At 48.0% G+C, this 15,322-nt stretch overlaps 1 protein-coding gene across 1 annotated transcript; it reads left to right on the forward strand.

Annotated features, from left to right (window-relative positions):
- The first annotated feature begins 1,508 nt into the window (after positions 1-1,508).
- FZD5 (frizzled class receptor 5) lies at positions 1,509-5,274 on the forward strand. The gene is made up of 2 exons (XM_039470137.2): positions 1,509-2,138; positions 2,405-5,274. Exon 2 carries the CDS (start codon positions 2,660-2,662, stop codon positions 4,415-4,417), a length of 1,758 nt encoding a protein of 585 aa, XP_039326071.1. The 5' UTR covers positions 1,509-2,138; positions 2,405-2,659; the 3' UTR covers positions 4,418-5,274.
- The last annotated feature ends 10,048 nt before the right edge of the window (positions 5,275-15,322 follow it).

Genomic DNA, 15,322 nt, shown 5'->3' on the forward strand with positions numbered 1-15,322 from the left:
TATCTGCAAAGTGATTGATATTTGTTGCTTTTTAACATGGAGGCTGGGATTCATACATTTTTTTCTTCATTATTGCCCACAAAGCGTTGTTGATAGGCAGGAGGGGAGTGGCGCTTTTTTCCAACCTGTGCCTATGGGATCCAGGACAGACAATCGACAATAAACCGCGGTTGATGTGGATCTGGTCCAGTTAGTCCAGTCTCTATCCCTTCAAGTGTCCCCAGGCCCTCTTGCCTAGTTTCACCCTTTGCCTAGTGGAAGGACGAGTTTGGGGAGAAGGAAACAATTTCAACCCTCTTCCTAAGCGTGTGAATAAATTTCAAGTATGCTAAATACCTCAATCTTCCAATCTAATTAGAACACATAGAAAAGAGGCATTTTTAGGACATTTAAAACTTGCAGCATAATAGCTCAGCTGAAGAGCGTTGCCGCGTCCCCGCCATCCTTGCGCCCTCCGCCCCCCGCGGCGCGCGAGTGCGCGGCTAAGCAGCGGGCAGCCCGGAGCGGGAGGGGACCGGGAGGCCGGCGCCCTGCCCAGCACAGAGCCCTTAGTCGGTGTCGCTTCTCTCTGCAGGCGACTTCGGATTATAAACCTCGGCTAATAAAGGACTCACATCTGAGTTTTCTAAAGGCAGAAAGAAATCCACTTTCTTGTCACATCAAGATTTTGTTCCGAGATGCAAAAGTAAAGGTCGAAGCCAGGGAGACTGCGATCGTATAGGGGAGGGGTGGCTGCGACAGTGAATGCCGCAGCCTCTACCTGGGTTCGAATCCCAGGGTTGCCATTTAGGCGCCTACTATGTGCCAGGCGCTCGGAATACGGCGGTGAACTCGCCGAGGTCGCCCTTTCTTGGGGAACTACGACTAGCTCGGTTGCCTTGGCCGAGTCGAAGTCTTGGTTTCTTCACCTGTAAAGATTACGTGCCTCAGAATTGTAGTACTGAGTGCGATCTCGTCTTAAGAGGTAAGCGATGAACACTCGGTGGGCACACGGTAAAAGGCTCAGTAAGTATTCTCTCTTCTTTCACACAGCTCCAAGTCAGCGCAGAAGGGAGACAGGAGCCACGGCTAAGAATGGTACTTTGAGCAGTTCTTTCAAAGAAGCACTGAACTCTATAAGGACGCTTCCCTGCAGCCAGAAAGGGCCGGGGCCCGAGGAGCAAAGGTGCATAAGGCGGGACGCTACAGGAGCGAGTCCTGTACCCAGGGCGCGGGCAGAGAACTCCGGAGGGACTTCTGGCCGGGGCTTCCCGACCGGGTTCGGCGTAATTAGCATTCGCCCCGCCGCCATTGCCTCTCGGCCCGCGATTGGTCAGCGCTCCCAGGCGGCTCGCTCCGGGCGGGGCCGGAGGGCGATGGGGGAAAAGGCCGAGCCCGCGGGGCAGTGGGCGGGGACGCGCGGAGAGCGTGGCGAGGCGGCCCACCAACCGCGCCCGGGCCTGAGGGGGCGGAGCCGGGGCGGGGCCTCCCGGCAGGCATTAGAAGCAGGTGACCCGGGCGGGGCGGGAGAGGGCAGCCAGCCCGCGGCCGTGACTCCACTATCGCCGCCGCCACGCTAGGTTCCGTACTCGCCCGAGCTGGGCAAAAGGGTGCGAGAACGCGGGGGAGGAGCCGAGCCGGGCGCGTCCCGGGAGCGCCGCCACCGCCCCCCGGAGTCCACTGGAGCGCGGAGCCCCCTGCAGGGGAGGAGGCGAGCGGCGGGCGGGACGCAGCGGCGAGCGCGCACTATGCAGTCCCGGCCCGGCCAGCGCCGGCTGCTCGCGGTGCTGTGAGTCGGTGGGATCCCTCGGCGCCCGCATCCCGCCCAGGTGCTGCCAGGCGCGCTCGCCCTCCGTCCGACTCCCGGCCCCGGGGAGAACGCACGGCCTGCCCCTGCCCGGCCCCTTCTGGATCATGCAGGGGGCTCCCGAGGAGGAGAGGGCTAGTGACCGGCCTGCGCCGCGCCTGTTCTGGGGGCGCCCCCCTCTCTGAGTCGCCCCCACCTGCTGCCATGTGCCGCTGCCACGGGTACCCAGCCTGTCGCTAAACTTTCCCGGCGCCGGCCCAGCTCTGAGTCGCGCTTCTCAGCGAAGTGTCCCAGGGACGGAGGACCCAGGCTGGCTTCGGACTGTCTGCTCCTCTCGGCGGGATCCGTGGAGGTGAGAGCCTTCCCTTTCTCCCTGTTCTTCTCCCGCCCGGTTCCTGTGCCCTTTTCCGGGAGGCTGAGCCTTTTCTCCGGGTACTGCCTGGAGGGCCCAGCTTGGAAAGAGAGGGTGGGGGAGTCAGTAGTTTGGTTCCAGGAGGCGGAGGCGGGAGGAAAGGAGAGGGGTTAACTTAGAGATTTGGAGACCGCTCGCGGGGACCGAGCCGTTGACGCCCCTCTAACCGGGAGTGGTTGCAATCTTCTCTCCCTTCTTTTTTAAAGAGTCCTTTCCCTGGAATCCAAGCCCTAACCGTCTCTCCCCAGCCCTACTCGGCGAGGAGCGGAGCGCTGCCAGCGAAGGCAGCGCCTTCCTGAAGCAGTCGATCTTTGGACGGGTTTCTTTAAAGGAAAAAGCAACCAACAGGTTGCCAGCCCCGGCGCCACACACGAGACGCCGGAGGGAGAAGCCCCGGCCCGGATTTCTCTGCCTGCGTGGGTCCCTCGCGGGTTACTGGAAGCGAGGGGAGGGAGGGGGCGATGGCTCGGCCTGACCCGTCCGCGCCGCCCTCTCTGCTGCTGCTGCTCCTGGCGCAGCTGGCGGGCCGGGCGACCGCCGCGTCCAAGGCCCCGGTGTGCCAGGAAATCACGGTGCCCATGTGCCGCGGCATCGGCTACAACCTGACGCACATGCCCAACCAGTTCAACCACGACACGCAGGACGAGGCGGGCCTGGAGGTGCACCAGTTCTGGCCGCTGGTGGAGATCCACTGCTCGCCGGACCTGCGCTTCTTCCTGTGCTCCATGTACACGCCCATCTGCCTGCCCGACTATCACAAGCCGCTGCCGCCTTGCCGCTCGGTGTGCGAGCGCGCCAAGGCCGGCTGCTCGCCGCTCATGCGCCAGTACGGCTTCGCCTGGCCCGAGCGCATGAGCTGCGACCGCCTCCCGGTGCTGGGCCGCGACGCCGAGGTCCTGTGCATGGATTACAACCGCAGCGAGGCCACCACGGCGCCCCCCAGGCCCTTCCCAGCCAAGCCCACACTTCCAGGCCCACCAGGGGCGCCGGCCTCAGGGGGCGAATGCCCAGCTGGGGGCCCGTCCGTGTGCAAGTGTCGCGATCCCTTCGTGCCGATCCTGAAGGAGTCACACCCGCTCTACAACAAGGTGCGGACGGGGCAGGTGCCCAACTGCGCGGTACCCTGCTACCAGCCGTCCTTCAGTTCCGATGAGCGCACTTTCGCCACCTTCTGGATCGGCCTGTGGTCGGTGCTGTGCTTCATCTCCACGTCCACCACAGTGGCCACGTTCCTCATCGATATGGAACGCTTCCGCTATCCTGAGCGCCCCATCATCTTCCTGTCCGCCTGTTACCTGTGCGTGTCGCTGGGCTTCCTAGTGCGCCTGGTCGTAGGCCATGCCAGCGTGGCCTGCAGCCGTGAGCACAACCACATCCACTACGAGACCACGGGCCCTGCGCTGTGCACCATCGTCTTCCTCCTGGTCTACTTCTTCGGCATGGCCAGCTCCATCTGGTGGGTCATCCTGTCGCTCACGTGGTTCCTGGCAGCCGGCATGAAGTGGGGCAACGAGGCCATCGCAGGCTACGCGCAGTACTTCCACCTGGCTGCGTGGCTCATCCCCAGCGTCAAGTCCATCACGGCGCTGGCGCTGAGCTCCGTGGACGGGGACCCGGTGGCCGGCATCTGCTACGTGGGCAACCAAAACCTGAACTCGCTGCGCGGCTTCGTGCTGGGCCCACTGGTGCTCTACCTGCTGGTGGGCACGCTCTTCCTGCTGGCGGGCTTTGTGTCGCTCTTCCGCATCCGTAGCGTCATCAAGCAGGGTGGCACCAAGACGGACAAGCTGGAGAAGCTCATGATCCGCATCGGCATCTTCACGCTGCTCTACACGGTGCCCGCCAGCATCGTGGTGGCCTGCTACCTGTACGAGCAGCACTACCGCGAGAGCTGGGAGGCGGCGCTCACCTGCGCCTGCCCGGCCCCCGACACCGGCCAGCCGCGCGCCAAGCCCGAGTACTGGGTGCTCATGCTCAAGTACTTCATGTGCCTGGTGGTGGGCATCACGTCGGGTGTCTGGATCTGGTCGGGCAAGACGGTGGAGTCGTGGCGGCGTTTCACCAGCCGCTGCTGCTGCCGCCCGCGGCGAGGCCACAAGAGCGGGGGCGCCATGGCCGCCGGGGACTACCCCGAGGCCAGCGCCGCACTCACTGGCAGGACCGGGCCGCCGGGCCCCGCCGCCGCCTACCACAAACAGGTGTCCCTGTCGCACGTGTAGGAGGGACCCGGCCGGAGAGCTGAGGGGAGGGGGGCGTTTTGTTTGGTAGTTTTGCCGAGGTCACTTCCGCTTACCTTCATGGTGCTGTTGCCCCCTCCCGCGGCGACTTGGAGAGAGGGAAGTTCTTTTCCGGGAAGAACCTGTCCCAAGTCTTCTCCAAAAGACCCAGCTCACGTGTGTTCTATTTTGCGTTTCTTACTGCCTTCTTTATGGAACCTTCTTTTTAATTTATATGTTTTTTTTTTTTTTTTTTTTTTTTTGTAACTTTGTTGCATTTTGGCAACAAAATTTACCTTTGCTTTGGGGGCTTTACAATCCTGAGATTGGCCTTGTCATGAAGTTCCACTTAGTTCAGGTTTCTTTGAACTGTGTGTTCTCAATTGGGAAAATATATTTCCTATACGTGTGTCTTTTTTAAAAAAAAATGTGAACAGTGAACGTTTCGGTTGCTGTGATTGGGAAGTTGTTGCGTGTGCTTTTTCAGCTAGCTTCTCCTGCCACTGCTTAAAGTGTCCATGATTCTTTAAGGTGAGCTGCAGTTTATAGCCCCAGATCATACCTGGGGGGAGCATAATGTGCTTAGGCCCTCCCCAAAGTGAGAAGGTTAGGAAGTACTTAGCGATTTTGTGTTCATTTTTAGCTTTGTTTATAGAGGTAGGTTAAGTTTCTTTTCTGTAGTGCTTGTAATAATTCTCACTTCCTAACCTCACCATCGTTGTGTCTCAAATAAGTGAGAGGTAGCATTATAGAGAATCTGGCATAAATATTTGCAGTCGTGAGACCCAAAGCGATGGTTATTGGTGGAGCTTGAATTCTAGGCTGGTGAGTTGGCAGCTTTGTGCCTGAGAGGGAGTGGGTGGTTCTTAGGCTTCAGTTATCCCCCCCACCCCCGTCTTTTTTTTAAGGAACTTGTGTTATAATTTCGGTAAAAGTATAAACCCACTCCCTCTGGACAATACTTAGTGGTAGTTGCTAAAGGGGGCTCCTTTTTAAATACAAGGACTAAAATGGATGTACTGCCAATAATTAAAGTAAATTTCCAACACTTACTTGCCGAACCCTCTCAACGCCCCCTTTATCATGTTAAACAGTCTTTTCTGCTTTTTTCTTATTCCTCCTCTCCTGGAGAGCTGTGATTAGAAACCACACCCACCCTTGAGTGAAATGCTTGTGAACTGGGAGAGGGAGGCTGGCTACCTGTGAACAAACATTGGCCCAAATAAGGGAAAATAAGTGTCCCTGGACTTTGGACTAGTTTATAGCCACATAGTCCAAAAGCAGCAAGATGTTGCTCTCTGCCCTCTCTGAAAACAAATGAGACCCATAACATGCTTCCACAACCTTTTAAAATATAGATCAGTGTTTTGCTACCTCTGTAGTTTTCTGAGAAAGCCTGTTTGTTGATGAACACACACACACACACACACACACACACACACACACACACACACTTCTTGGCAATTGGTTTGCTTTACTAATCTGTTTAACCATTCTTTCATTCATTATGAAGGTCTATATATTGATGAACACACACACAGAGGTTTCTTTGCTGTTAGAAAATTCTGTTTGCTTTTCTAATCTGTTTAAGCATTTATTCATGAAGAGTGTGGGGCCATTAATGGGGAAGGGGGTGACAGTGCCTCAGCCAACAAAATTCCAGTGACCAGTACTGGGGACTAAATTTAGGAAGCTAAAATGGCCAGAGCAATTAACATTTGAGAAAGCCTGTCTAGGAAAACAACTAGAATCTAGGCAGGTGTAATTCACTTCTACCAAAGTTGGAAAAGTAAAATTTAAGCCTAGATCAGTTTTTACTTCATGGATGTTAATTTGACAAATGCATAGTTCCCAGAGGGAATTGAAACACTTTACTGGTGGGAAGAAACCTAGTATTAAGTTTTAAGGACTCCCAAAAACTTCACATTTATTAAAATGCACTGCTCTTACCCAACTTATCCTCCAAATCAAAATTAAAATTTCAGTGGATTCTACAAAATCTCCTACAAATAGCTACAGAACTTTGTGCCTATTTTATTCCTCTATTTATTCTTCTAGGAAGAAACATCTTCCTAGAATCTTGAAATAGATCCCTTAACTGATTGCCAATTCCTCTCGTTTTTCAAATGAGAGAACCTTTTCTGATCACCTTGACCTTTTCCCTCATTTCCTATGTCTTCCCAGAAAGTACACAGACTGCTGCCTTCAGTCATTGTGCCTAATTTGAGTTCCCCCTTCTTTTCTTTGTGGAGAAATCTAGAAATGATGTGCAGTGTATCCAAAAGCTGTGGGATGAAGTGGGTGAAAGTGATTTAATTCATTTTTGAATTTTTTGTTTGTTTTAGCAACATGCTGAACAACTAACTTACTTTAAAAAATAAGCCAGTTAAAACAAAGGATGCTAAGCCTAAGGGGAGGCAATGTAAGTCGTGATCTTAGGGGTCTAATTCCAGACCAACTTTCAGAGGCACTTCTTTGTCTCTGTTCTCACCTCTGCTGTCTCTCTCTTCCCTTATCCCCTAAGAGAGGCAAAGATAAAAGCCCACCTGCTTCCCTAAGTCTTACTGATATCAGCCACCCCAGGGGAGAGAAACTGAATCTGCTTATGGCCACCCCCTGTTTCCATCCATATACTTATTTCCCCCAATTTGCATGTGATTATGGAAACAAGTCATGCTCATGAAAACAACTGCAAAATAAAAGGTTATGGAGTAGTTCAGCAACTTGGTCACAGCCAGTTTTGTGAAGCTGGGGCAGACTTAGGGCCCAGTTGAGTCTCATGTACAGCTTCAGGGTTGTCCCTTTAAGTTTGTTTTGTTTTTGTTTTGAGATGCAGTTTTGCTCTTGTTGCCCAGGCTGAAGTGCAATGGCACAATCTCAGCTCACCGCAACCTCTGCCTCCCGGGTTCAAGTGATTCTCCTGCCTCGGCCTCCCAAGTAGCTGGGAGTATAGGTATGCACCACCACACATCCAGCTAATTTTTGTATTTTTATTAGAGACAGGGTTTGACCATGTTGGTCAGGCTGGTCTCAAACTCCTGACCTCATGATCTGCCCGCCATGGCCTCCCAAAGTGCTGGGATTACAGGCGTGAGCCACCATGCCCGGCCCAGTTTGATTTTAAGCAATGCCTCACTTAATAGTTTGGGGGATGAGGATTTGATTCAGGTAGGTTGTCTAAAGGAACTAATGGGACCTCTCAGTGAATCAGCAGACCAGATGTTAGGAAATCTTTTTAATTTCTATGATTTCCCTTCTCACATTTCGAAATGGTCAAATTGGCTGGAAACAATTTTTCTTGGTGCCTTATTGGTTTATCCTTGCAAACCTTTGTCATATTTTCTCATGACCATTGCCAGTGACCAAGGCCCATGTGTGTGTTGTGTGTAATTGTGTGCATGTCCAAGCTTAAATAATGTGCCGACAGCACTGTTTCAAGGTTGGTATTCATTAGGCTGTTTCCTCCTGGGCTGAAGCTGCACTAATCCTGATGCTGGCTGCCAGGAGAAAACCTCATGGATCACACACCGAACCTTAGTAACAGCATCCGTGACCTGCACTCTCCAGTACAGAATGGGAACCCCATAGCTAGGAAATGTAGTTGTATATTTTAATGAACTGCTACCCCTGCCAAAGAAGCTTCTTTCACTTTTGTGCTCTACAGAAAGCCCAAGGGGAGTAGGAGGGACAAAGCTTTGAATAACTGCTTTCTAACACCAAATGTGGCCAACAGGACAGAGCACATCACACATGTAGGCAGGTGTGAGGGACAGTGGCTAAGAATTGCCTGCTCTTGTTTCCAAAGTCCAATCAGGTGATCCTGGGAAAGAAAGCTGTCTAGGTTGAGAGGGGTCATTCTGAAAGAACTGCCAAGACATTAAAGATGGGTGAAGGGTAGGCAGAATATAAGTAGCTAACCTGAGTCAAGACTTTCAAAAGCTTCTTGCAACCTGATGATAATTACAGGATTTATTTCAGCCAGGATAGCGTCTGTCTCTGGGTACATCATTTTAAGACCATATGATTTCATGTTGTTACAAACTGTGTGTATAGTATGTATGTTTTGTGGGTGTGTATATACATAATATATATTATATATATGAAAGATTTGGTGACTTTTGATACGGGTTTGGTGCAGGTGAATTTATTACTGAGCCAAATGAGGCACATACCGAGTCAGTAGTTCGAGTCCAGGGCATTGAATACTTTTTCTGATTTCCATATATGTATAGTGCCTATCCCATGCAGTAGTCACTGTCATGTTAAATCCAGGTGTTACACATCAGAGCCAGCGATATTTTATTTGTAGACAATCAATTTGAATTCATAAATTATGACTGGCAGATGATACATGATTACAATTCTGAATCTGTAACACTTACAAAAGGAAACCCAGAGCCGCTGGATGAGTTTTTGTCTCTGCTTTGTTCCTGGGAGTCAGTAGAAACAGCAGTTGTATGTGGTTATGTTAGTCTCAAGATACTTCATTTGTTGACCTTACTTCAGAAAAATTTTGTATGTATTATATTTGTGGGAAGGTAAAATAATGGTTTGAGATTTTTATCAAATATGAAGATTAGTTATTTATGAAAAACAAAGAAATGTCTATTTTTCTTTGTTCCCAATTAATGTAGATAAATTTTAAAATGTATTAAAGTAATGGTAAAGACAATACAAAGGTGCTGTAGACGTCTTTTTCTCCTCATGTTTTTATGAAAAGACACTGCTTTCTAAGAGTATTTGAGGAGATACATGGATTCTAACTTCATAATCAGGTTTTTCAGATGTACTTAAAATGTAAGCAGCAAAAATTTTATTAGTAAGTAAAATCAAGCAAATTCCCATCACCAGAGACAGAACTAGTTAAGAAACAAGTTTCACTTGAATATATTTCCTAGGTCTCACTCCCGCCAATCCTGTGATTGTCTCATGATTCACTTGCTGAAGGGAGATGTGTGGAAGAACAGACTTTGCCTGAGATTGCGTTCTATTTTATAAACCCTCCGTTTATACCGAACCAATTTGATTAGAGATGGTGCTGTTTTGTGTGTCTGGTCGGAGGGCAGGAACTCCCAAAACTTTATCATCCAGCAGCTGGATCTGCAATTTGTATTGTATTCTAAATACAAGTCAGGGAGCCCAGAAGAGACAGGAGAAGCTGACTGAACTGGCTCTTCCCTAATCATCTGGACAGATTCTTAGCCTGAGATACTATTGTCAGACCACCTTCTGCTGGTGCTACTTTGGCAAAATGCAGATTAGCTACCAATCTACCAAATACCACCTCATTTTAATGGCTGGTAGGTAGGGTTCACCAATGCTCTGAGACATAAATATGTGGGAGAACTTGTAGGAGACAACATAAATCCCGTAAGAGGTTGGTTAACAATAAGAGTATGTAATTCAATGTCAAGCTGAGCACTAGGAACTTTATTAGATTGGTGCATGAGGTAGCTAGGAGAGGCAGACTAGAAAATATAGCTGAGTTGAATCCTAAGAGGAGAGCAGCTGTACCTTACATGTACAGGACACTGTAGTTAGCACATCTTCCCCATGCTTTCTTGTCACTCATTTTCCCTCACTGGAAAAGTGGGGAGAGGGCAAAGTTACAAGCTAGAACAGAGGGACTGTTGGGCTTTGTTGCAGAAACAGACTGGGCACAGCGGTTCATGCCTGTAGTCCCAGCACTTTGGGACTCGGGCAGGCAGATCACCTGGGGTCAGAAGTTTAAGAACAACCTGACCAACATGGAGTAACCCCGTCTCTACTAAAAATACAAAATTAGCCAGTCATAGTGGCACATACCTGTAATCCCAGCTACTCGGGAGGCTGAGGCAGGAGAATTGCTTGAACCTGGGAGGTGGAGATCGTGCCATCACGCTCCAGCCTGGGAAACGAGTGAAACTCCATCTCAAAAAAAAAAAGAAAAAAAGGTTGCAGAAATACATGGGCTCAGGATAATATTGGCAACGATGCTTCTTTCAGTGATTTAGTTACAGAGCTCCTTAGTTTGTCCGCGGATGGTAACAAGGTTGAGAGGCAGAGTGGTTATGAGCATATATTTGGAAGCCAGACTTATTAGGAACTCAAACCCCAGTTCCACCACTTTTGGGCCATATGATCCTGGACACAACCTCTGGGTATTTCAGTTTTCTCATTTGTGAAAGGGGAATTTATATTTTAGGCTTAAAAAGATTTAAAGGATTGACTCAGGTTAAGGCAAAGTTAAGGTAAGTAAGACAATGAGGAAGCAGTGTTCAGACATCAAATGAAAGGAGATTGAGAGGTTAGATTTTCAAATTTGTATCTGCGTAAGTATCATTTGGGGTTCGTGTTAAAAATGTCAATTCACAGGCCTCAGCCCCAGGAATTGAGATTCAGTAGTTCTGGGACCCAATAAGCTATTTTTTTTTTAAATAAGCTTTTAATTTTGGAATAATTTTAGATTTACCAAAAGTTGCCAAAATGAGTTTCTGTATGCCCCTTACGCATTTCCCCTGATGTTAACATTTGTTAAAACTAAGCAGTTAATGTTGGCACATTACTATTAACTGAAGACTTCATCAGATTTTCCACTAACATTCTCTATCTGTTCCAGGATCCAGTGCAGGACACCACATTGCATTTAGAGAAGCTTTGTTTTTCACAGGCACTTTTAGCTGATGAGAGACAGGTGGGTTGGGGACCACATCGTGAGAAACACTGGGGCATTTAAGGAACTGCATCCCCAAATTGGGGAGGTGAATGCAATTTTAAAACAGAAGGGAATAAAGTAGTGGAAAGGGTGGATAAAGAAGGTTGATTTTAGAGTTAGAGATGGAATCCTCTCCACCAGATGAGAAGGGTTATTTTAAAGAAGGCATCGAATGCCAGAGGAAATAGTAGGTTTTGGAAGGTGCAGATGCCACTTAGTCCTCAGCCTACATTGAGGATGCATGATTAGGGTTGTGAGCAGGTGAGGAGAACGAATAAGGGAAGTAAGTTAGGAACAGCTGTTTTGAGGAACACAGATGGGCTCAAGTAAGTAATGAAAGAGAATTGCAAGAGACCTGTGAGCCTGATGAAGCCTGCGTGTCCTGGAACCTGGTGCTAATGCTTTGGCAGCGGGTCACAGTGACCAACATTAAGCATTGCCACATTGGGTAATGGTGAGACCAGGATGATTTTGTTGAGGGAGGGTCCTAAAGATCTTCATCTAAGAGTGAAGCAGGGTTTGGAAGACGAGGTGCATAAAACACTTGAAGCTCCGCCTTTGTCAGAGACAGTTCTCATACTGAGGAGACACGGGAGCCACCAGCTTGAAGGTCGCAGGTAAGCATTTATAGAATTGAAGTTAATAAGATGAAGCAACAGATTTCTTTTTTTTTTTTTTTTAAAGACGGGGTTTCACCATGTTGGTCAGGCTGGTCTTGAACTCCCAAGCTCAGGTGATCCACCCGCCTTGGCCTCCAAAGTGCTTGGATTACAGGCATGAGCCACTGCGCCCGGCCTAAGATTTTTTTTTTTTTTTTTTTTTTTTTAAGCTAGCAGTCTAATTTAGGAATCCTTTGAGGTCTTTTGAAGTAGATACTACTGATAGCTCATTGAAGACCTTAGGTTCTGGACCATTACTGAATTTCCTAATCACATTGCAATTGCTTTACTCCCTTACAGAAGTTATAATAATCACTAAACCTGTCCCTTTTTAAAGGCTGTTAACCATTTTTCGTTGAACTCAGGACTCCTCTTAATTTCTATACCATTTCACTTTCTCAGTCAGTTGTTCTTCCTGTACCCTAGATATCCTAAACCACAAACTAATATTATTCTTAAAATTTATTTCATATTTAAGTGCATGTTCTCTCACTGGCCAAATAGTTCAATGGAAATTCCCTTAGAAACCAAACAGAATGCTCCTGTATACTCAGGGAGCAGGCTTCACTGAAGAGCTCCTAGATATTGCTTCCTGGCACATCATCAGGCCCAGCCAGGTCTACAGATGGGTACGTAGGCAGAAGTTAGACTTTAGGGTAAAATAATCTGTTGAGAGGTGCTGGGTGCAATCTACAGATTCTGCATAGAAACTAGCACTTCCTGGGAGATTTCTCTGCAAGCTGTCAGGTGCTTTTCCAAGTAGTACTATACTTAATAAGCCTGCTTGAGGCTGGCGTGGTGGCTCACACCTGTAATCTCAGCACTTTGAGAGGCCGAGGTGGGCAGATCACCCAAGGTCAGGAGTTTGAGACCAGCTTGGCCAACATGGTGAAACCCTGTCTCTACTAAAAACACAAAAATTAGCCAGGCGTGGTGGTGCATACCTGTAATCCCAGCTATTTGGGAGGCTGAGGCAGAAGAATCGCTTGAACCTGGGAGGTGGAGGTTGTAGTGAGCCAAGATCACGCCACTGCACTCCAGCCTGGGCGACAGAGCGAGACTCAGTTTCAAAAAAAAAAAAAAAAAGTCTGCTTAAGAGTTCATCATAGCTATTTTAAATGTGGTTAGGGAGAAAGGCTGATGAAAGATTCTAGTTAACCTGCATACTGTAGCTAAACTAGTTTCTAGAAACACTGCATAGCCTGAACACAGAATCAAGACCGAATCTGTATTCTAATTAAAATTGGCTTTGGCTTTAAAAAGTAAAAAATAAAGAAATACTTAGAAATGTAGGAAAACTAGACCAAGAAATGAAACTTGAGCTGTTATAAGGCCAAGATTTAGTGCTGTTGGATTTCAGTAAAGTATAGACATATGGATTACATAAAAAGGAAATGTAAAATAAGGGGCTAGGATAAAATTTCTCTTTAACCAGAAATACTGAGCTCTAAGTGGTCATCTTAGGGTGAACCCCATGAAATTGCCAAAAGGCAACCAAAAAGCCTATGAAAATGGCAATTTGGTTCAAATATGTCTTTCATTTTCTTAACTCTTCACCCCCCCAGACTCCTACCAAATATGTTTCAGGTATTTGTCTTTTTCTTGTAATGAAGATGTGGAAGTTCAGTTCACAATATACCAAAGTTAACATTTCACTGGGGTCTGTATTATAGTAGTTTGAAAAAACTACTAATGGCCCAGGCGCGGTGGCTCATGCCTGTAATCCTAGCACTTTGGGAGGCTGAGGTGGGCTGATCACAAGGTCAGGAGTTTGAGACCAGCCTGACCAACATAGTGAAACCCTATTAAATATACAAAATTTAGCCATGTCTCTATTAAATATACAAAAATTAGCCGGGTGTGGTGGCACACACCTGTAATCCCAGCTCCTCAGGAGGCTGAGGCAGGAGAATCGCTTAAACCTGGAAGGTAGAGGTTGCAGTGAGCTGAGATTGCACCACTGCACTCCAGCCTGGGCGATAGAGCAAGACTCCATCACAAAAAGAAAAAAACAAAAACAAAAACAAAAAACAAAAAACCTACAAATGAAAATAAATTTGAGTCTAGGTAATCAGATAGTCCTTTTTTCTTTCTTTCTTTTTTGAGACGGAGTCTCGCTCTGTCATCCAGGCTAGAGTGCAAGTGGTGCAATCTCGGTTCACTGCAACCTCTGCCTCCCTGCTTCAAGCAATTCTCCTGCCTCAGCCTCCTGAGTAGCTGGGACTACAGGCACCCGCCACCGTGCCCAGCCAATTTTTGTATTTTAGTGGAGACGGAGTTTCACGTTGGCCAGGCTGGTCTCAAACTCCCAACCTCAGGTGATCTGCCTGCCTTGACCTCCCAAAGTGCTGAGATTACAGGCATGAGCCACAGAGCCCTGCCAGATCGTTTTTTTTTTTTTTTAAAGTTATGTTAGTAAACAAATCTTCCCTAGGTATAGAATTCTTGAGAAAAATGCCAGTTACCACCCCACCAGCAATGTGGTTTCCATGCCCCAGAACATTTGTCAGAGAACCTACCTGCGTTTCAGTCACATTTATATGGATTATCCTCAAGTGACCCAATTTCCCATTTATCAAAGTCGCTGTATTGCCTTCTAAAGTCAAAGGAAGAGAGCAACTTTAGTGATACTTATTTTACCAACTTGTTCAAGTCACAGATTCATGTCCAATGTTGCTCTTCCAAACTGTATTTTAAACCTTTGACCACTCGAATGTCAGCATTCCTGCTTACTGACATTATCACAGGGTGCAAACCATTTTAAAAAGTCACCTGTGATAGATTTTTTTTTCTAAGTTAAATTAGATAATTTATCCTAGTCAGCAACTTATCAAGATATGGTGATCAGGTATTAGAATTTTTGAGACAGTGTCTCATGCTGCCGCCCAGGCTGGAGTACAGTGGTGCAATCGCGCCCTCACTGTACTCTGTCTCCTGGGTTTAAGGGATTCTCGTACCTCAGCCTCCTGGGTAGCTAGGATTACAGGTGTGTGCCACCACACCCTGCCATGTTTGTGTAATTTTATTTACTTTTTGAGATGGAGTTGCACTGTGTTGGCAAGGCTGGAATGCAGTGGTGGGATCTTGGCTCACTGCAACCTCTGCCTCCAGGGTTCAAGGGATTCACCTGCCTCAGCCTCCTGAGTAGCTGGGATTACAGGCACGCGTCACCACGTCTGGCTTTGTGTGTGTGTGTTTTTAGCAGAGACGAGGTTTTACCATGTTGGCCAGGCTGGTCTCAAACTCCCGGCCTCAAGTGATCCACCTGCCTTGAGCTCCCAAAGTGCTGGGATTACAGGCATGAGCCACCATGCCTGGCCGTGATAATTTACTTATTTGACTTTAGGTAATGAAGATTTAAAGTGGATGAAAATATTGCAATACTATCAGGATTTAGTGAGAACTGCAAAAGCTGACCCAACAGTGATTTGGTAGATTTTTAACTGAAATGTAAGCTTGAAAATACGATGTTAAAGTCAAATTATGTGGCTTAAAACACCCTTTCAACAGCAACACAGATTCTAGTTCCTGTCTTTCCATTTTTTCCTGTTTAAC

The sequence above is a fragment of the Saimiri boliviensis genome, chromosome 5 (genome assembly GCF_048565385.1).
Source record: "Saimiri boliviensis isolate mSaiBol1 chromosome 5, mSaiBol1.pri, whole genome shotgun sequence".
In the NCBI taxonomy this organism is placed as follows: domain Eukaryota; kingdom Metazoa; phylum Chordata; class Mammalia; order Primates; family Cebidae; genus Saimiri; species Saimiri boliviensis.

What these genes read in the sequence shown, in the direction of transcription:
- FZD5 (XM_039470137.2), top strand. Translation starts at nt 2,660, where the DNA reads ATGGCTCGGCCTGACCCGTCCGCGCCGCCCTCTCTGCTGCTGCTGCTC.